The sequence below is a fragment of the Aquarana catesbeiana genome, linkage group LG06, assembly GCF_042186555.1.
Source record: "Aquarana catesbeiana isolate 2022-GZ linkage group LG06, ASM4218655v1, whole genome shotgun sequence".
Classification (NCBI taxonomy): Eukaryota; Metazoa; Chordata; class Amphibia; order Anura; family Ranidae; genus Aquarana; species Aquarana catesbeiana.
In genome coordinates this window covers 367,865,970-367,887,200 of record NC_133329.1, presented here as the reverse complement: position 1 = coordinate 367,887,200, position 21,231 = coordinate 367,865,970, and the positions used below count along the sequence as shown (strand labels likewise).

Here is a 21,231-nt window from a genome sequence, read left to right as displayed (position 1 = left end):
TATCATACTGTAGAGTATAAGATTTCCTATCATTTGAGCCCAGTCTTGCCACACAGCATTACTCCATCTCTGAGCAATCCTCTTTTATTGTTCAGTGAGAAAAATCTTGACAAACTGAGAAAAACTTTGTCAAATCCTCCCCCTTGCTGTGAGTGACAGGTGATTTACATATCTCGTGCACTAGCCTGAGACATGCATTATTTTTTAGTTCCCACCCCCACTCCTTTCTTCAGCACTCTGTAAGGATTGGCTGTTCCACACCTCAGAATGATTTGGCATGCTGAAGTCATGTGGTTACTTTCCTGTCTTTTCACTGGATGTTAGAGATCATAGCAGAAGTTCAGTGTAAGAAATACACAGGAGAAAATGCATATTGACAAGGGGAGTGTAGAGGAGGGCGGGGAGTCTACTGAGATCATGACTCCACCCACCAAGCTCCAGACAACAGACCCGCCCACAGAATATGCAGTTTTTCAAGTCTCATAACAGACAGAGAGGAGACATTTGACAGGTAAGGATACATGCAGGAGGCATGTATATCCTTATAGATAACCCCTATGGCAGTAGTTTAGAAAGGATGACATTGGGTTTACATGCACTTTAACTGACAATTGCGCAGTCATGCAACGCTATACCCACACAATATTGGCATCCTTTTTTTCCCCACAAAGAGGCTTTCTTTTGATGGCATTTTTTGAGCACCTCTGCAGTTTTTATTTTTTGCGCAATAACATTAAAAAAATAAATAAAAACATATATATATATATATCAGTATAGACCAATATGTATTCAGACCAGTTAGCCTAACATCAATATGTAAACTCTTGGAGGGGATAAGGGACTACATACAAGATTTTAGTAATGAGAACGGTATCATTAGCAGTAATCAGCATGGATTCATGAAGAATCGTTCTTGCCAAACCAATCTATTAACCTTCTATGAGGAGGCGAGTTGTCATCTAGATAAAGGAAGGCCCGTAGACGTGGTGTATCTGGATTTTGCAAAAGAATGACAGTTCCCCATAAACGTTTACTGTACAAAATCTGTTGGCATGGACCATAGGGTGAGTACATGGATTGAAAACTGGCTACAAGGGCGAGTTCAGAGGGTGGTGATAAATGGAGAGTACTCGGAATGGTCAGGGGTGGGTATTGGGGTCCCCCAGAGTTCTGTGCTGGGACCAATCCTATTTAATTTGTTCATAAACGACCTGGAGGATGGGGTAAACAGTTCAATCTCTGTATTTGCAGACGATATTAAAGTGGGGTTCCACCCAAAAATACATGAAAAATCCTAAAAAAAAAAACAAACAAACAAAAAAAAATTTGGATATTTTTTTTTTAACTTACCTCTAAATGCCTGTTGCTAGGGGGTCCCTGGTAGTCTGCCCCTTCCAGTGCCTGGGCTGGTGACATCACTTCCCCCTCAGCACAGGAAGGGCTCCGCTCTGCTCCCTCCCTCCTGTCAATCATCTGGGACCCATTACAGGTCCCAGGTGACTGAGCGGCCAATCACGGCGCGCGCATGCGCAGTGGGTGCCAGGCTGTGAAGCCACAGCCTGGCGCCCACAGTTGCAATGCCGGCGCCGCTGAACGGAGGGGGAGACGAGCGGGGCTTCGATCCCCCGCATCGCTAGACCCAGGGACAGGGGAAGTGTCCAATTAAAAGTCAGCAGCTGCAGTATTTGTAGCTGCTGACTTTTAATTTTTTTTTTAATGGACCCCCTGGGTGGAACTCCTCTTTAAGCTAAGCAGGGCAATAACTTTTCCGCAGGATGTGGAAACCTTGCAAAAGATCTGAACAAATTAATGGGGTGGGCAACTACATGGCAAATGGGGTTCAATGTAGAAAAATGTAAAATAATGCATTTGGGTGGCAAAAATATGAATGCAATCTATACACTGGGGGGAGAACCTCTGGGGGAATCTAGGATGGAAAAGGACCTGTAGAGTCCTTGTAGATGATAGGCTCAGCAATAGCATGCAATGCCAAGCTGCTGCTAACAAAGCTAACAGAATATTGGCATGCGTTAAAAAGGGGATCAACTCCAGAGATAAAAAGATAATTCTCCCACTCTACAAGACTCTGGTCTGGCCGCACCTAGAGTATGCTGTCCAATTCTGGGCACCAGTCCTCAGGAAGGATGTACTGGAAATGGAGCGAGTAGAAAGGGCACCTAAGCTAATAAAGGGTCTGGAGGATATTAGTTATGAGGAAAGGTTGGGAGCACTGAACTTATTCTCGATGGAGAAGAGACATGATTTCAATATACAAATACCGTACTGGTGACCCCACAATAGGGATAAAACTTTTTCGCAGAAGGGAGTTTAAGACGACTCGTGGCCACTCATTAAAATTAGAAGAAAAGAGGTTTAACCTTAAACTACGTAGAGGGTTCTTTACTGTAAGAGCGGCAAGGATGTGGAATTCCCTTCCAGAGGTGGTGGTCAATGATAGTTTCAAGAAACTATTAGATAAGCACCTGAACGACCGCAACATACAGGGATATACAATGTAATATTGACATATAATCACACACAAAAGGTTGGACTTGTGTCTTTTCAACCTCACCAACTCATTGCAATTTTTTTATAACCAAAAATATGTACAAAGTGTATATTGATTGGTTTTTGCAAAAGTTATAGCATCTACAAAATAGGGGATATTTTTATGGCATTAGTATTTTATTTTATTTTTACTAGCAATGGCATTAATCAGCCATTTTTAGTGGGATTGCAGCAGACAGATCGTACACTTTTTTGGGACCATTGACATTTATACAGCGATCAGAGCTAAAAATAGCCACTGATTACTGTGTAAATGTCACTGGCAGGGAAGGGGTTAACACTAGGGGGCGATCAAGGGGTTAGGTGTGCCCTAGGGAGAGGTTTCTAACTCTGGGGGGGAGGGGACTGACTTGGGAGTACAGAGAGATTGCTGTTCCTGATCAGTAGGAACAGACGATCTCTCTCTACTTCCAACAGAACGGTGATCTGTCTGTTTACATTGACAGATCCCCATTCTGGCAATGGGGAGCGATCGTGGGTCGCCGGCAGACATTATGGCCGCCGACAACCCGCATCGGCTACATCTCTTAAAGCGGCCACCGTACAGCTACAGCGATTCGCCCAGCAGTGCTAACCTGCCGCCATATAAGACGGTGGCTGGTCGGCAAGCAGTTAAAACAATAGAATGATGGGCTTTACCAAAAAGCTGTAATTTTGTTTCGTCTGTCCCCAGCACATTCACCCAAAAGGATTTTGGCTTCCTCAGGTAAATTTTGGAAAACTGATCAATTTTTCTCCTCCGTCCACATCCAGGGAGATTAGCTACAGTGCCATGGGCTGTAAACTTCTTAACAACGTTGTGGTCAGTGGACACCAGAACATTAAGATCTCTGGAGATGGACTTGTAACCTTGGGATTGTCCATTCTTTTCCACAATTTTTATTCTCAAATCCTCAGACAATTCTTAGCTGCTTTTTCTCTTCTCCATGCTCCGTGTGGCACACAGACACCAGAAAGGTTGAGTAAAATTTTTCACCAATTTTAACTGGTTGACGGTGTGATTTCTATATTGTCAGCACCAGTGCATTGAAACGGGTGAGTATCATTACAAATTACAGGAGCATCACAAACTTGGAATGCAATCATTTCTTACAATTTTGAGAAGGTGCCAATAATTTTGTCCATTCAATTTTTTAGAGTTTTGCGTGGAATGTGTCAGATTTAGCTTTTTGTTTCTCCCCTTGTTTGTGTCATACCAATACAAACAAAAAGAAAAACATGAAAGTGCCTAAACATTTGCAATTTCAACAATTTTCTAAGTGAAGTGGTGCATTATCTGACAATAAATGCAGAGGTGCCAATATTTTTGGCAATGACTGTATATAGCAACAATTAACAGCACTTTACATACAGAGCTTACAATCTAAGGTCCCTATACATATACACATACTGGGGCCAACTTAGACAGGAGCCAATTAACTAGCATTTCTTTGAAGTGCGGAAAGAAAGCAGACTACCCAGAGGAAATTCACACAAGCATATGAAAAAGGCGCATTCCATGCAAAGTCCTGGGTGGGATTCAATCTGAGGCTCACAGTGCTACAAAGCAGGAGTGCTATATACACGCACAAATCACAAACTCTATTATTAAAGTTTAACTTAGCTGGGTTTTGAATCTCCCTGTTGGTCTTTTAAAACAAAGTTCAGGTTTATTTGCAGGTTTATATTAATTTTCTCAACTAACACCACCATTTGCAAAGTCCTAGTCACATGGAAATTGTATATAGCATTCTTCGGTGTTAAAAAAAAAAAAAAAAAAAAGAAAGAAAAAAGAAGAAAAAAAAGCAGTTTAAAAGCCACCCATTTACACACACCACAAATACATACTAACAGTTCATAAGAAAAAACACTACTACTGCAAACTTGAAAAGGTACTTTAATAGTTTTAATTTTACATTTAAGATCTAAAAAAGGAGCACATGCAGCAAAGTGAATATTAAGATTTCTGGAGGAACCAACGGTTTAAATTATATGTACAGAGTGGATTACTATCAAAACTAGTAACCTGCAGTGAGGCTATATACAGAATTTACAAAAAAAACAAAAAAAAAAAAAACACAAAAAAAAGGACAAAGTGTATCGATACAACACAGACAACATGTAAATTAGTATACTGTGGTATTCTCTGAGACTTGTTTTAAGCTTTCAGAGGCAAAAGCTACCAAAAATACTATTTCCAGTCCATAAGAAAACACATCAAAAAGGAATTTACAATATTACGTACATAAGCAGAAAACCAAGGTGGTCAAAAAGTGGACATTTAAAAATAGCAGTGTATACTACAATTTCATAAAACTGAAGGGAAGAAACAATGGACCATATTGCCCATAAGTTTCACCTTTGAACCTTGAAAAAGCCAAGTGACATCAGTGTGGTCGCTCTGGACGTGCAAATGCATCTTTTCTTCCACTTCTAAATACTCTCCCAGAGGGTGACTAATCACAGAGCTACCGGTGCCATAGAAATATCAGCATTCTGCACCCCCAAACCTGTTCTCTATACAGCAAGACTGGTACTTAAAAATGCAAAAATAATGAAAGTTATGTTTAAACATCTAGTTGAAGCTGTGTATAGAGAAGTACAATTCAAAGTAAAGATGACCACCACATGATGGATCTCTTAAAAATGTTGGTAGTCTTTGTATTAAAAAATTTTTCATCAGAATAGGAAGTAAAAATGTCCTGTAAATGATAATGGAGCTGAACTAAACAGAGCTATTGTGAGGTGGCGAACTCCATCGTGACTGCAGATGCCGCAGAATGCTGTTTGATATTGTCCCAAGTTTTTCCTGCATTTCAAAAAGCTGGCTTCCTGAATATTTTCCGAGTTCCTCCGTAGTCACCAGCAAAGAAAGTGTATTAATCTGTGCTGGAAGGTCTGGCGTGGCTGCAGCAGTTTCCACAGGTGCTGTGGCAGATGCTTCAGGCAGGTCTGAAAAAGGAAGGATTACAGTTATGGTGTAGTAACTCATGGAAAAAGCCAGTACTCGAGGGGTTGCCATACCCCTTACAATCTTACTGTGCAATAAAATTTAGATACACAAAAGCCATTAATGGGAAAGTCTCAGCTGTAATACAATATCAGTGATACTTGCGCAGCACCACCATACGTGCCTCAACTGGCAACTGGAAAATGTAGGAATGAGAAGAGCTTGGGAGGAACGGTGAAACCAAAATTGTAGCAATCTGCTGCATTTCTGCAGGCTCAGAATGTATGTCATTATGCAGCCTGAATCAGATGGAACTAAAATAACAGAATAGGTAAAATGTCGAATCTTTAACCACTTGCCGTCCCGGGTGTCCTCCCAGAACGCCGCATCTGTGCACCTCCTGCTGCGTGCATCAGGCGTGCTGTGACCGTTGTGTTCTTCAGAGACAGCTGATCACAGAACGGGGTAAAGGTCGAATCACAGCAGCCCTTTACCATGTCATCAGCGGTTTCCAATTACAGCTGATCACATGTAAACAGACTTGCCTGTTATCGGCAGTCCTTTCCTCTCATGCTATGTCTGTGGGAGGAAAGGAAAACCGGAAAGTCTGTCAACGTTTACACTGATAATTATTGCTGCTCGTAATCATAGGCGATCCCTCATTGGCGCCTATTTCGTTTTTTTGGTCTTTATGTTTAGCAAAAAGTTAAGTCGTGATTAAATACCACCAAAAGAAAACATGGTCTCAATTTTTTTTTAGCAAAACAAGGAAAGGGCAGCAAGTTAAATTACTTAGACTTGAGTAGCTTTACCACCCTTCATGACCACGGCATTTATTGCTGTTTAGTACTGTGCTGCTTCAACTGGCAGTCGTGCTGTCATTTATTACTGTACCCAAATGAGACTTATTTTTTCACAGAAAAAGAGCTTTCTTTTGGTGGTATTTGATCATTACTGAGGTTCTCTTTTTTTAGTTTTTAGCGATAACAAAAAAAGAGAACAATTTGGAAAATACCCACAATATTCATTTCTACTTTGTCATAAAACATATCCAATAAAATAAATGAAAATATAAATGTAGGCCAAAATGTATTCTGCTACATGTCATGGGTAGAAAAAATAAAAATAAAAATCCCAATAAGTGTATATTAATTGATTTTTATGAAAGTTATAGCGTCTACAAACTATGAGATGATAGAGATACACACTCTCACAGAAGTGAGTACACCCCTCACATTTTTGTAAATATTTTATTATATCTTTTCATGTGACAACACTGAAGAAATGACAGTTTGCAATGTAAAGTAGTGAGTGTACAGCTTGTATAACAGTGTAAATTTGCTGTCCCTTCAAAATAACTCAACACACAGCCATTAATGTCTAAACTGCTGGCAACAATAGTTAGTACACCCCTAAGTGAAAATGTCCAAATTGGGCCCAAAGTGTAAATATTTTGTGTGGCCACCATTATTTTCCAGCACTGCCTTAACCCTCTTGGGCATGGAGTTCACCAGAGCTTCACAGGTTGCCACTGGAGTCCTCTTCCACTCCTCCATGATGACATCACGGAGCTGGTGGATGTTAGAGACCTTGCTCTCCTCCACCTTCCGTTTGAGGATGCCCCACAGATGCTCAATAGGGTTTAGGTCTGGAGACATGCTTGGCCAGTCCATCACCTTTACCCCTCAGCTTCTTTAGCAAGGCAGTGGTCGTCTTGGGGTGTGTTTGGGGTTGTTATGTTGGAATCCTGCCCTGCGGCCCAGTCTCCGAAGGGAGCGGGATCATGCTTTTATAGCACTGATTGCTGTATAAATGACAATGGTCCCAAAAATATCCGACATGTCCGCCATAATGTTGCAGTCACAATAAAAAATAGTAAAAAAAAAATTATTAATAAAAATGCCATAAAACTATCCCCTATTTTGTAAATGCTTTTGCGCAAACCAATCAAATGCTTATTGCGATTTTTTTTTACCAAAAATATGTAGAAGAATATGTATCGGCCTAAACTGAGGGAAAAAAAATATGTTTAATATATTTTTTGGGGATATTTATCATAACAAAAAATGCGTTTTTTTTCAAAATTGTCGCTCTTATTTTGTTTATAGGGCAAAATAAAAAAATCACAGGTGATCAAATACCACCAAAAGAAAGCTCTATTTGTGGGGGAAAAAAAAAGGACGTCAATTTTGTTTCGGAGCCACGTTGCATGACCGCGCAATTGTCAGTTAAAACGTGTCGCAGTGCCGAATTGCAAAAAGTGCTCTGATGAGGAAGGGGGTAAATCCTTCCGGGGCTGAAATGGTTAAATGCACAGTACAAATAACCCCTTTTTGGAAAGTAGACAGTCAGGCATTTAAAGACATGGCAACGTTTTTTTTTTTTTTAAATGTTTTGAAAACAAAGAAATTGAATACATTTATTTTTTTAACCACTTGCCGAACTCACGCCGATATAAGTGGCACCGCTGGGCGAACCACCATACCCATACTGCGGCTCCTTTAAGAGCCGTAGCAGGTCGCACACCCGCTGCACAGCGCATGGCCGGCTGGCACAAGGATCGCGGGCATGAGAGCCAGAATGGGGATGTGTGTGTAAACACACACATCCCCATTCTGACAGGGGAGGAGAGACAGATAGTCTGTTCCTACTAAGTAGGAACAACGATCTGGCTCCTTCTCTAGTCAGGCCCATCCCCACAGTAATCAGTGCATTTTTATAACACTGATCACTGTATAAATGTCAAAAGTCCAAAAAGTGTGTCAAGTGTCCGATCTGTCCGCCGCAAATGTCACAGTCCCACTAGAAATCGCTAGCCATCGCCATTACTATAAAAAAAAAAAAAAAAAAAAAAAAAAAGGACAAAATCTTTTCCCTATTTTGTAGACGCTATAACTATTGCACAAACCATTCAATATAGGCTTAGTGATTTTTTTTTTTTAACCAAAAATATGTAGAATACATAAATCAGCATAAACTGAAGAAATTTGTTTTAAAAAGAAAAAAAAAAATCTGGGATACTAATAGCAAAAAATAATTTTTCTTCAAAATAGTCGCTCTTTTTGTTGATGGCGCAAAAAATAAAAACCAGAGGTGATCAAATGCCACCAAAAGAAAGCTCTATTTCTGGGAAAAAAAGGACGTCAATTTTATTTTGGTACAATGTCACACGACTGCGCAATTGTCAGTTAAAGAGAAGCCATGCCATACTGCAAAAAATGTCTAAGGAAGCGGGTAAATCCTTCCGGGGCTGAAGTGGTTACGCATACTGTCACCAGTGCAGTACATCAGACAACTGGTGTAGCGGTGAACAGGGACTGACAGTATGTATATAAAAAATACATTTTTTTTTCAGTTTTTGCACATAATTTCATCAGAGTACCATAGTAACACTGTACTACTATGGGGGTGATCAGGGATTTTTTTTTTTTTTTTTACCTTGAGCATTGAACAGCAAAGTTGTCAACGGTCATGAATGGGTCACTACTGATCTCTGGTTGGGTTCAGTCAATCACATGGTACAGGGTACTGTGGTTGGCCCATGTACCATGTGATAGCGGTTACGAATAAACCCATAGTGATCACAGACGCTGTGCTCCCTCTGTGCCGAGTGTAATCAGTTGAAGAAATACAATTTTAGCAGTAAAAGAAGAAAAATATCCTTAATAAGAGTTGGGTATGTTCTTAGTAGACTGGGTTGGTCTGTCACAAAGAGTTCTTATGCTATAATAACCACGCCCCTGATGTTTGGTTATGACGCAACTCGGAGCGAGGAGTAGGGTTAAGTGGCGCTGCCAAGCTCAACAGCCGCCATTACACTGGATGGAAACATTTATTGTTTTTATTGTATTGAAATGCGCTTTTTACTGCATTGATTATTCTGGCCTTTGCTGAACTCTTGATAAAATGTACTTGTCAGTAATACTGCGCAATTACTTTTTTTATACCCATTTACATGATGTCCTGAAATGATGTGTCTAAGGTGGATCCTATTGGTGTTCATGCAATCCATCTCCCCATGTGTATGGTGAAATCTAAGTGGAGGATTTTCAAGCATGTTTGCATTTGAATAAGTAGTACACTCATTGGGGTAAGAGTGTGAACTTTTCCTTCTTGGTAACAGATACTTCCCAGCACTTTACTTTGTGTGGACTTAGACCCATTACACTGTTTTTATTGAGATATTCATATTCTCTCAAGATTGGGACTTTTTATTAATTCTTAGCGCTGCACTTTGTGATATATGCTATATAAATATCTATAGGTATGGAGTAGGTGAAAAAGGAAAGCTATATGGTAGCTGGTAGAGGAAAATAAAAGCACAGACGTCCCAGAGAACAAGACAATACCTGTTTCAAGTTTTTCTTCAGCATATATCGGTCTCTCATCAAGCCCATTATTTGGCTTTTCAGCTTCATCAAGGGCAGCAAATTCATCAAATCCTTTAGCCTTTGTCTATAACCAATAAAAAAATAAAAAATAAAAAATAGGAAGATGATTGTGTAAGCGATGCAAAGGCTATGGCATATAACTGCCCAAACTTAGTCATAACTAACTCACCTGCTGCTCATGGTAGGTTCTCAGAGCTTTTTTCACAGTAGAGATTTTTGGTGAACGGATTGGTAAGGTCTTAATTTCAGAAGGTGTAAGTGTACTGAGGTCACCAATTGTTTTTATATTTTTAGCACGGATGAACTGTACAAGTCCTCTGGCCCTATATAATAATAAAAAAATATAATAATAATAAATAATAATATAGATAGAAATCTCTACAGTGGGGACGGAAAGTATTCAGACCCCCTTACATTTTTCACTCTTTGTTATATTGCAGCCATTTGCTAAAATCATTTAAGTTCATTTTTTTCCTCATTAATGTACACACAGCACCCCATATTGACAGAAAAACACAGAATTGTTGACATTTTTGCAGATTTATTAAAAAAGAAAAACTGAAATATCACATGGTTTTAAGTATTCAGACCCCATGCTGTGACACTCATATTTAACTCAGGTGCTGTCCATTTCTTCTAATCATCCTTGAGATGGTTCTACACCTTTGAGTCCAGCTGTGTTTGATTATACTGATTGGACTTGTATAGGAAAGCCACACACCTGTCTATATAAGACCTTACAGCTCACAGTGCATGTCAGAGCAAATGAGAATCATGAGGTCAAAGGAACTGCCTGAAGAGCTCAGAGACAGAAATGTGGCAAGTCACAGATCTGGCCAAGGAAAAAATTTCTGCTGCACTTAAGGTTAATAAGAGCAGAGTGGCCTCCATAATCTCTAAAATGGAAGACGTTTGGGATGACCAGAAACCTTCCTAGAGCTGGCCGTCCGGCCAAACTGAGCTGTCGGGGGAGAAGAGCCTTGGTGAGAGAGGTAAAGAAGAACCCAAAGATCACTGTGGCTGAGCTCCAGAGATGCAGTCGGGAGATGGGAGAAAGTTGTAGAAAGTCAACCATCAGTGCAGTCCTCCACCAGTTGGGGCTTTATGGCAGAGTGGCCCGACTGAAGCCTCTCCTCAGTGCAAGACACATGAAAGCCCGCATGGAGTTTGCTAAAGAACGCCTGAAGGACTCCAAGATGGTGGGAAATAAGATTCTCTGGTCTGATAAGAACAAGATAGAACTTTTTGGCCTTAATTCTAAGCGGTATGTGTGAAGAAAACCAGGCACTGCTCATCACCTGTCCAATACAGTCCCAACAGTGAAGCATGGTGGTGACAGCATCATGCAGTGGGGGTGTTTTTCAGCTGCAGGAACAGGACGACTGGTTGCAAACAAGGGAAAGATGAATGCAGCCAAGTACAGGGATATCCTGGACGAAAACCTTCTCCAGAGTGCTCAGGACCTCAGACTGGGCCGAAGGTTTACCTTCCAACAAAACAATGACCCTAAGCACACAGCTAAAATAACGAAGGAGTGGCTTCACAACAACTCCGTGACTGTTCTTGAATGCTCTAGCCAGAGCCCTGACTTAAACCCAATTGAGCATCTCTGGAGAGACCTAAAAATGGCTGTCCACCAACGTTTACCATCCAATCTGACAGAACTGGAGAGGATCTGCAGGGAGGAATGGCAGAGGATCCCCAAATCCAGGTGTGAAAAACTTGTTGCATCCTTCCCAAAAAGACTCATGGCTGTATTAGATCAAAAGGGTGCTTCTACTAAATACTGAGCAAAGGGTCTGAATACTTAGGACCATGTGATATTTCAGTTTTTCTTTTTTAATAAATCTGCAAAAATGTCAACATTTCTGTGTTTTTCTGTCAATATGGGGTGCTGTGTGTACATTAATGAGGGGAAAAAATGAACTTAAATGATTTTAGCAAATGGCTGCAATATAACAAAGTGAAAAATTTAAGGGGGTCTGAATACTTTCCGTCCCCACTGTATATCTATCCATCTTCTCTACAGAATGTGATAAGCAAATATCTCACCACATATTGGAGGTAATCTGTGGAAGAATGACATCAATGGACGCTGCACAGTTCATTAGGGCTGGGTAGACACTCTCTTTAGGAGATGGCATGGACTCTTTGGTCATTTCTGAAATCTAAACAAAAAGTTTAGAATCATTTAGCAATTTTAAATCATAAAAAGCTAAATCCTAATACCAGTCCAAACTTCTAGGGAGGGGGCTTAAAAAAAAGGACCCGTTATGACAAGTGATGATCTGGGCTTACCAAACTCTTCTTTGAACTCTTAAATCCAAGAACACGAGACCCAGGAGAGACAAATCCTTTGGTTGGGGTGGTGATTATCTAGTGAATTTAAGGTACAGTCAAAACGTGCAGCTACTAAAATTCAACCTCTCTAAACACACGTCAAAAGCATTGTAATATTAACCTTTGGCTGAGTACTCGTTAACATTTTAAGACTTCTTGAAGATGGGGAGTTACTTGAATTGCTTCTAATCACAGGGCTACGGCGATCAATGTCATCTGCCAATCCTTCCTGATATATTGGATCAGCAAACGATACTCTCCTAATCTGCTCACAGAAAACAAAAAAAACAAAAAAAAAAACACATAGTTTTTGTATTAAAAAATACAAATCCACACACAAAAAATGCACTAGCAACTTCAAGCAAGTCACCCTCAACTCCAGCAACAATCTAAGATACATACAAATATAGCATTAAAAGTAAACCAGTTACCATGGTGGTGAAGAATGAAAAACTGTACAATGTTAACATGCATTTAAACATACTTCCAATTTTATGACTAAGATGCAACTGACTGATATGAAAGTATACCTTGTTAAGCGGAGAGGGGGAGTCCATTTCCTGCTGTTGTCTCTTTAGCCCTTTCTTTAGAATGCTGGTTGAAGGTGATGCAGATGGAGACCAGCTGAAGCTTCCACTGGGGCTGTCATTGGCTAGAGCCATAGATGTCAAGCCTTTTAATTTAGGTGGTGAATCTGTGCTGGAATGTCCTTCACCCAAATTTATTTGCATATTTTCAGATCCTCTTGGAGCAGCACACTTCTCTGCAGCAGTTGTCAGATCTTCATCCACTTTTGCTCCTTCAGTCAAGGTGACCTTGTATGGCAATGTGTCAGCAGATGGCAATGTCTCAGCAGATGGCAACATACAAGTTTCTGCATTCTCCCCAGTCCTCTGTGAATTTTCCTCCTCAAGGTGAATGTTTCCTTCATTTATGTTCAAAGTTTTCCCTTTTGCTAAAGTCTCAGTAACCTTATCTACCCTTGATTCCGAACAGACAGTGCTTTCTTCCTTCTCTCCAGGAGGGACTGTGTCTACTACTGCTTCGGATTCATTGGGAGCAGCTGTGTCCATCTCAGCTTCGATCGCCTCAGGATAAGCAGCATCCACCCTTGCTTTAGTTTCCTCAGCAGGAACTTTGCCTACCTCTGCTTCAGTCTCCTCAGCAGAAGCTTTGTCCACCTCTGCTTCAGACTTCCCAGGAGTTGTGATTACCTCTACACCAGTCTCCCCTGCAAAAACGTTTTCCACCTGTCCTTCAGTTTCTTCAAAAAGAACTTTGCCCATCTCTGCTTTAGTCACCTCAGCAATAGCTTCTTTGGGCTCAGTCAACTCCGTAGAAGCTTTACCCACATTTGCTTTAGTCTCCTCTGCAGAAGCTCTGCCCACCTCTGCTTCAGTTTCCTCAGCAGTAGGTAACTTAATCTCTGCCGGTGAATTGTCTACCATTTCAGTATCTTTAGCAGGAGCTTTGACCACCCCCACTTTGTTCTCTTCAGGAAAATCCTGGCTTGGTGTGGTAGAATGATCTTTTTCTTCAACTTCAATCACATCATTACCCTCATCTACTATAACCTGCGCATCTTCCAGCTCCTCCTCTGGTTTTGCACAGGTCTTGTCCTTTGTAGATGCTTCAATGGTCTCTATATCAAAAGTTATGCAGATGTTTTCTTTTTCTGCCTCAACATTTTGTTTATATTCTGCACTTGGTTCTTTAACACATTGATTCTCAATGCCTACACTGTCAGGTGCATATTTTTGAATTTCTGTCACCTCTGTAGTAGGTTCCGTTGAGGATTCCAAAGCTTCTATTGTTTTTGTTTGAACATAAATTTCTGTTACTTCCTCTGTCTCACTCTTACTAAATTGAACTGTTTGTTCAAGCTCCGACTCAGTATCTGATTTAATCTCTATTGCAGAGACTTTGAAAAATGGTTGCTGTTTTGCTGGAACAAGTGGTGTGCTAACAGCGCATGGCCCTGAGAAAGTACAGTTAAACTGCATGTCAGAAGAGGAGTTGATAGTCTTGCATTTACTTTCCGCTTCTTCGGATTTTAAATCCGTGAAAGACTTTTCTTGCCTTCCTAAGGCCTCACAACAGTCACAACCCTTGGACCTTCTGACTCTCCGACTTCTTTTATGGGGACAGTCAAATGCTGAGGTGCTTTCAGAATTTCTAAATACATCAGAAACTGCAGTGGAAAAGTCACCAGCAGAAGGTTCAGTCATTAAGCTTTGCGCCGTGCTGCCAAGTTCATATGTTTTGTTGATTTCCATAGTAGAGCCCAATTCTGCATTCCTGCCATCCTCCAACCTTGGAAACTTTGCCCGCGATGCAGTGTTATCTGTAGAAATCATGTAGGTTTCTCCATCTATTTCTGGTTGGGAATCCACCTCAGAGACCACATCAGAAACGGACTCACTTTTAGTTGGTTCCATGTCAAAATTAGCTATATCACTCATCTGCGACTCCTGAGAGCTTTCCTCTTTTTCAGATCCATCCATTTTCTTTGGTCTACCTCGTTTTCGCTTGCCTGTTGGTTCACGAGGTTCTGAATGATCAGACTCTGAATTTTCATTGGCAGTCTGAAGAGCCTGCAGAGACCTTCGTGTCTGATATCTAGATCTGCCTCTTGTCATCTTCTCACTGGCGTTGAAGTCTGGAAGTTCCTCATCATTATCATTGTTTAATGTTTTATTAACTTGTGAACTTTCTTCAAGATTTTTGGCAAAATCAGTATCTTCCTTTTCTACCACTTTCACAAGCTTTTCACTTTGTTGCTTAGTAGGAGTTTCTTTAGATGGAGGAACCTTTTTCAAATTTATTTTTTGCTCTTTCCCCTGGGATTTTTCTATTGCAGCCTCCTTAACAGCTTCCAATATTTCCGATTGCCTCCTGGAAGAGCGTCTCAACACAATTGGATTACCAGGTGCTTTCTGAGGCAGTTGAGAGTCTTCCTTTACTGTTGTGCTAGTCTCTGGTGGAGTGTTTTCTTTGAAGTCTGTAATATTCTCTGGTGCTGAATTTTCCTTATCGTGGTCCACAATATTTTCTTCCTGCTGAGGAGGCTGAGATTCTGGAACACACTCACTGTCTTGGATTTCCTCTGCAGGTGCCGCACCAGCAACACTTCCACATTTCACACTAGGTTGTTCAGGTGCTTCAAGTTTCTGCTCTGTGTCTTCAGCTTGACGTAAAGATCTTGATCTTCTTCTGGATGCAGGTCTTGATTTATCATTTTGCGATTCAGTCTCTGCCTGTAATTTATTTATTTTTGTTTCTTTTTCCTTGCGCTTTGGGTTTGTAGCCTTTACTTCTTGACTGTCCGGCACTAAAATAACCTCTTTTGCCTTTGGAAATTTTGCTTCTGATAAAGGGCTAAAAGAGCGATTCTCAGAGCTGTCAAACTTTTCTAAAGTGATAAAAGACTGTCTCCTGCTCATTGGCTGCGGCGGTGTTCCCAACACCATATCCGACGAGGTAGAACTATTGCTGACGTTTGAGGTGTTTTGCACTTCTTTTGAAGTGTTTAACACAGAAGAGTCATTCAAAGATTTTGGCTCTTCGACTTTATCCTCCAACATTTCAATATCTGCAACTTCTTTCGCTTTGGGTTCATCTTCCTTTACGTCTCTTTCCTTTTGAGGCGTATGTTCTTCCTGGAAAACCAAAAAAATAAATAAATACTGTTCATTTAATATGTAAAAAACTAATAATTAGTTTAGTGCCAATAAGTCTTGTAGAAAAAAAAAAAAAAAAAAAAAACTTATTAGTGCCAAGTCTGCAAAAGCCAGGAGTTGTCGGTCTCCAACAATCGCCCAGACAGCAATAAATGCTCCCTGATGGCTTTTAGCTCAATTACGAACTAAAAACACCAAACCATGCTATCATCATTATGATATATTTTTTTTTAATATATTTAAAGTGATGTTAAAGGCTCAAAAAAAAAAAAAAAAAAAAGCGCTCTCAAGCTGCCTTTGTGTGTCCGTAAGACAGTGTGTGGCTGGCTCCCCCTCCACACTGCCTGTAATTAACAGCAGCATCCAATGGCTCTGGCTGCTGTGTCTCAGGCAATGAGGGATGAGAGATCCAGGTGAGCCTCTGCTCTCATGCACATCGCTGGATCTAGATTAGGCTCTGGTAAATATGGGGGGGGGGGGGGGCTGCTGTACACAGGTGATCTTTACCTTCATGTATACAATGCATAAAAAAAGTAAAAGCCTTTACAACCACTTTAATTGTTCTTTGGTTATACAAGTATTACTCATAGCTAAATTGCAAATAGTTACAAACAAGCAACATAATAATATCCGTGTAACAAACTATTTTCAAATTATAAGGTGGGCCAGGACTTAACACGAAAGCATGATATTGTTACCTTGAATTGAGCAGAATTTTCTGTAGCATCCACCTTTACTTCTGGCTTGTCCCTAGAATAAAAAATGAATGGCAAAATTGGAGCTGACAATTTTATGTCAAATTAATAGTTTAGCAGTAAACCAACTGTACTTACAATGAATTTTCCTGGCTCTGAGTATATTGCGTGAACAAAGTGGTGTCCTGCGATGCATCTAAATTGTTATACATGGTCGGTATGTCCACCCTGGTAAAATCGAAGAGAGGTTAAGGCAACATTGTTCAACATATAGTTACATAGTAAGGTTGAATAAAGACACCAGTCCATCCAGTTCACTGAGTGTGGGTACCCTCAAGGAGCCCACAATCCAAGGTCCCCAACTCACATTCATATACTAGGGCCAATTTTTGGACAGAAGCCAATTAACCTACCAGCATGTCTTTGGAGTGTGGGAGGAAACCGGAGTACCCGGAGGAAACCCAAACAGGCACAGGGAGAACATGCAAACTCCAGGCAGGTAGTGTCATGGTTGGGATTTGAACCAGCGACCCTTCTTACTGCTAGGTGGGAGCGCTACCCACTACACCACTGTGCCGCCCCTCAACACATTCTCATGTTTAAATGAAATAAAAAAAACAAACCCTTTATAGATATATCATCTGAATGGCATATTTATATGACATTCTGTTCAAGCCTGCCATGCAAACCTTTTTGAAAAAGGGCAAGAAAATGGTTGCAGTGGGCAACATCATAGCAATGGTAAATACCCATAACATTTTTTGAAACAACCTACACTAAAATCTAGATATATGTCCTACAAAAGACTTACATTTCTTTACATGACCATAGAATGAACAGAAAGTGCAGTGAAAAAATGGCCACTTAAAACAAAAAGTTGCCAACCTAGGAAAACAGGTAGCACTGGAACCTGGCTAGCTGCTGTGATGCATTCACAGAATCTAGTTTGGCATGACACATAGGGGTTGATTTCCAAAACCTGGAGAGTGCAAAATCTAGTGCAGCTCTGCATAGTAGCCAATCAGCTTTTAACTTCAGCTTGTTCAATTAGGTTTTGACAAAAAAAAAAAAAAAGACCTGGAAGCTGGTTTCTATGCAGAGTAGATTTTTGCACTCTCCATTTTTAATAAATCAGCCCCACTGCAGAATTCTGCATACCAGTTTTCACATGTACGTTTATTTCCATATACCACGAACCAACCTTTTTGTGCGAAGGACTTCCTTCTGATGTTCTGTAAGAACTCTCTCTTTAGCTTCAGGAGGGATAAATACAAAGTCACATGACTGCTCCTCTTCCAAGATTTTCTTTTTGGTATTCGGAGATGAAAACTCCAGTTTTAACTATTTAAAATAAAATGCAATCGGTTTAAAACAGAGTCAGTAGGTGAAAGTCAGTCCCTATTCTAAAAGAAAATTGCAGGCTTTTTTGAAAATACTCATTGCCTGGCTGCTATACTGACCCTCTGGTTCTGAACTGTCTAAGCCACTTTCCTAAAACAAGCATGCCTACCAGGAACGTCAGAAATCACATCTACATTTGTATACTGGGTCAATGTTTCAAAGCACTGCATTAAAGTAGTTGTCAAACCTTATATATACCCAGTGAAGTGAATGGCCTCAGGTGATACACAGAGATGAAACAAATCCTCCTACATATGTTGTACCAGTTTATCTACAGTCTTCTCTACATGCTTTCAAAGTGTGGAATTTATAAGTCTTGTCAGAGTGTAGAGCTGAAGTTACTCTGCAGAGGTCAGTGAGGAGAGGTCCGACATCTAATTGGAGGGATAGGACAAACCCCTTCTACACAGCTCACAGGAACAGAGCTGAGGATGTCAATCAGCTGCAGGTCCTCCCCGTCACCTTTTTTCTCTTGGTGTCAGGATAATTTGACAGAAGTGATTCATGCGGATAGCAGACGGACAAAGCAGCAGACAAAAATGACACTTAGTGCTCATAGTTGAGACAAGTACACACTATAGACGGGATATGCTTTGTTTATATTTCATGTCTGAGGTTTACAACCACTAAGTCAGTATAACAAACAAATATACTAAATGCATGCATCACATATAAGAAGCAGCATTTTTTTTCCCCTTTAATGAAAAAGCACTTTTATTCCTTTGTCCCCCCCCCCCCGTATGTAATACTACACAGTTTAAAAACACTAACAAAACCAGGATCTTGGCAAGCAAAGCGGATAAACCTGGGTTACAATTTGAATAAAATATACAAATACTGTATACAAGTGCATTTGTGGAATGTTCTTTGAGGCAGGCAAATTCAACGATTCATCAAGTGCCCAGTGATCTTACTTTGTAGAAACTGTTTTTAACCACTTTTTCACCCTGTACACAGACAATGAAACCTGTCTCTATTGTGCAATGAATTTGTACGGTTTACGACTTGTGTGTAAATGCTATGCAGGGACTGTATCTTTGCAACTTCTTTCTAGTCTGTCAGCAAAACAGAACATGGACCAATAAAAATATACATGCCTTACCTTAGCATGTGGAATTTTTGTTGGAGTGCTTTTATTTTTAAGCTCTTCTGCTCTGGCCAGTAAGGAGTCTCTTTTCCCAGTGGATTTCACCTCAATACCGCTAACCTTTGTTCCCAGCTGAGAGTTTTCCATCTACAAAAAAAAAAAAAAAAAAAAAAAAAAAAAAAAAAAAAAAAGCAGTAAACCTTACTGCATGGAATATCAATTTAAATCAGTGTACACAAGGGTGCTGGATACACTAGGCATTCCACTACATGGCTAGCTTGCATAAGGCAAACATTTGAACAGGCAGTTCATATAGAACATATGACAATATACCAATATAATACTTACATTATCAGAATAGGGGCCACTTGACTCCTCGGCTGTAGTAGTAAAGGTGAAGCCGGGTAACAGGAGGGGAGTTTTTACTTTAACTTGACTTAAAACAGGTCTATTCAAAAAATAAATAAATAATAATATCATTTAAACAATTTTAATAAGTGTATTTACATTGGGATGACAGCTTTGGAAGACCTACTACTATAAAGAATAAATTCGCCTTCGGTAACGACAACAGGCAGGGGAACCTTTCCCCGCACCCACTGTCACTTTTTCAAAACAGTGCGGCTGTGCGGGGCTCCACCCACTCTGTGAGAATTAAGAAACAACAAATTCTTGTCTACCATTGCAGTAGACGTACTTGTAGTGTGAATGGGTCTACAATAGCACTGCTCAGTAAGCTCATAGTTCCTTCATTCTTCCCCTAGCTTTGTAACAGAAAGTCCGTACGAGGATACAGGCACAAAGCAAGAGGAAGACCGCCCAGGAGTCTTACACTGCACCACGATCAACATTGACCATTTTTAATCCTTATGCGGCTTGCATTAGTCAAATATAGGAAGGTATATTATAATTGTTTTAAACAGTTTTTACATTTTTCTCAGTGACTTCCTAGTTTCAAGACTAAACAAAATTGTCATACATCCTCAGGAGGAGCTTTCTCAGCTAAGCACACCCTTTTGCATGCAGGATTGCCCTAAGGGCAGATGATTCATGTAGGATTTAACATCTTGGAATCTATCTGCCCTTAGGCCAAGCCTGCATGCAAGAGGGTGTGCTTAGCCGAGAAAGACATTCATGGTCGGCAGACCATTAGAATTAAATTTAGCGCATCAAAAGGAGTTGCGCAAGCATGCAACCTGTCTTTTTTCGCTTGTTGATGTGAACTGACACAATAGAACAGAAGGCAAATTGCTTTGGCTATGTGTTAGGGCTGCATTTGGCAATGTTGCTCAACAAAGCTGGTGAGAAGCAGCTCTTAAAATGCTTACTTGAGTTCATCTGGATAAACCAACGTGGCTGCCTTAGCAAACGACCCGTTCCAAAACTGTGCAGCCTGAGTGCGGAACTGCTTGTTCTTGTGTAGAAATATGGCACAGAGCAAAGGTGAGAGCGCTTCAAGCAGATCGTTGTCATAGGATCCAGTGTATCGAGAGCCCAAACAGGACAGCAACTCACTAAGAAGTTTATCCAACTAGAAATGAAGATATCATTAAGTACACCGATTACAAAATATTGGAGCTTCTTATAAGATCATGAATGACAGACATACTAGTCCAACAGAGAGAAACAAACAATAGCACTTCACCTTACTGCCTAGAGAACTGTACACTTTTGGAGAGCAAGACCTATTAAAAAAAAAAAAAAAAACAGATACAATTTAGTTAGAGAACAAAACCTATAGAAAAACAGATATTTTGACAAATGAATGCATTAACAAAATATACTTATTTCAACAGATCCTGAGCTGTGAGTCTGCTTTATTTTGATAATTTGCAGATATTGAAGGTTGACAGCAAACTTATGGTATTTTTATTATACTTTTTTTTCTTTTACTAGCAAAGGCGGTGATCTGCGATTTTTAACGGGACTGCGACATTGCGGTGGACAGATCAGACACTTGACACTTTTTTGGGACCAGTGACATTTATACAGCGATCAGAGCTATAAAAATGCACTGATTACTGTATAAATGTCACTGGCAGGGAAGGGGTGAACACTAGAAGGCAATCAAGGGGTTAAATGTGTTCCCTCGTGAGTGTTTCTAACTGTGGGGGGATGGGACTGACTGGGGCAGGAGACA

At 40.3% G+C, this 21,231-nt stretch overlaps 1 protein-coding gene across 3 annotated transcripts in view; it reads right to left on the bottom strand.

Annotated features, from left to right (window-relative positions):
• Nucleotides 1-4,426: 4,426 nt before the first annotated feature.
• RIF1 (replication timing regulatory factor 1) overlaps nucleotides 4,427-21,231 on the bottom strand; it is a 51,912-nt gene continuing 35,107 nt past the window's right edge. For all 3 annotated transcript variants that reach the window (XM_073634190.1, XM_073634189.1, XM_073634191.1), the window contains exons 23-36: nucleotides 20,737-20,776; nucleotides 20,420-20,622; nucleotides 19,440-19,539; nucleotides 19,107-19,238; nucleotides 17,805-17,944; nucleotides 16,742-16,831; nucleotides 16,607-16,658; nucleotides 12,759-15,887; nucleotides 12,350-12,493; nucleotides 12,187-12,264; nucleotides 11,941-12,056; nucleotides 10,058-10,211; nucleotides 9,847-9,952; nucleotides 4,427-5,499 (exon numbers count right to left, since the gene is read on the bottom strand). In XM_073634190.1, coding sequence (XP_073490291.1) covers nucleotides 5,273-5,499; nucleotides 9,847-9,952; nucleotides 10,058-10,211; nucleotides 11,941-12,056; nucleotides 12,187-12,264; nucleotides 12,350-12,493; nucleotides 12,759-15,887; nucleotides 16,607-16,658; nucleotides 16,742-16,831; nucleotides 17,805-17,944; nucleotides 19,107-19,238; nucleotides 19,440-19,539; nucleotides 20,420-20,622; nucleotides 20,737-20,776 — 4,711 coding nt within the window. In that variant the 3' untranslated portion in view covers nucleotides 4,427-5,272. The remainder of the gene's footprint in view (nucleotides 5,500-9,846; nucleotides 9,953-10,057; nucleotides 10,212-11,940; nucleotides 12,057-12,186; nucleotides 12,265-12,349; nucleotides 12,494-12,758; nucleotides 15,888-16,606; nucleotides 16,659-16,741; nucleotides 16,832-17,804; nucleotides 17,945-19,106; nucleotides 19,239-19,439; nucleotides 19,540-20,419; nucleotides 20,623-20,736; nucleotides 20,777-21,231) is intronic.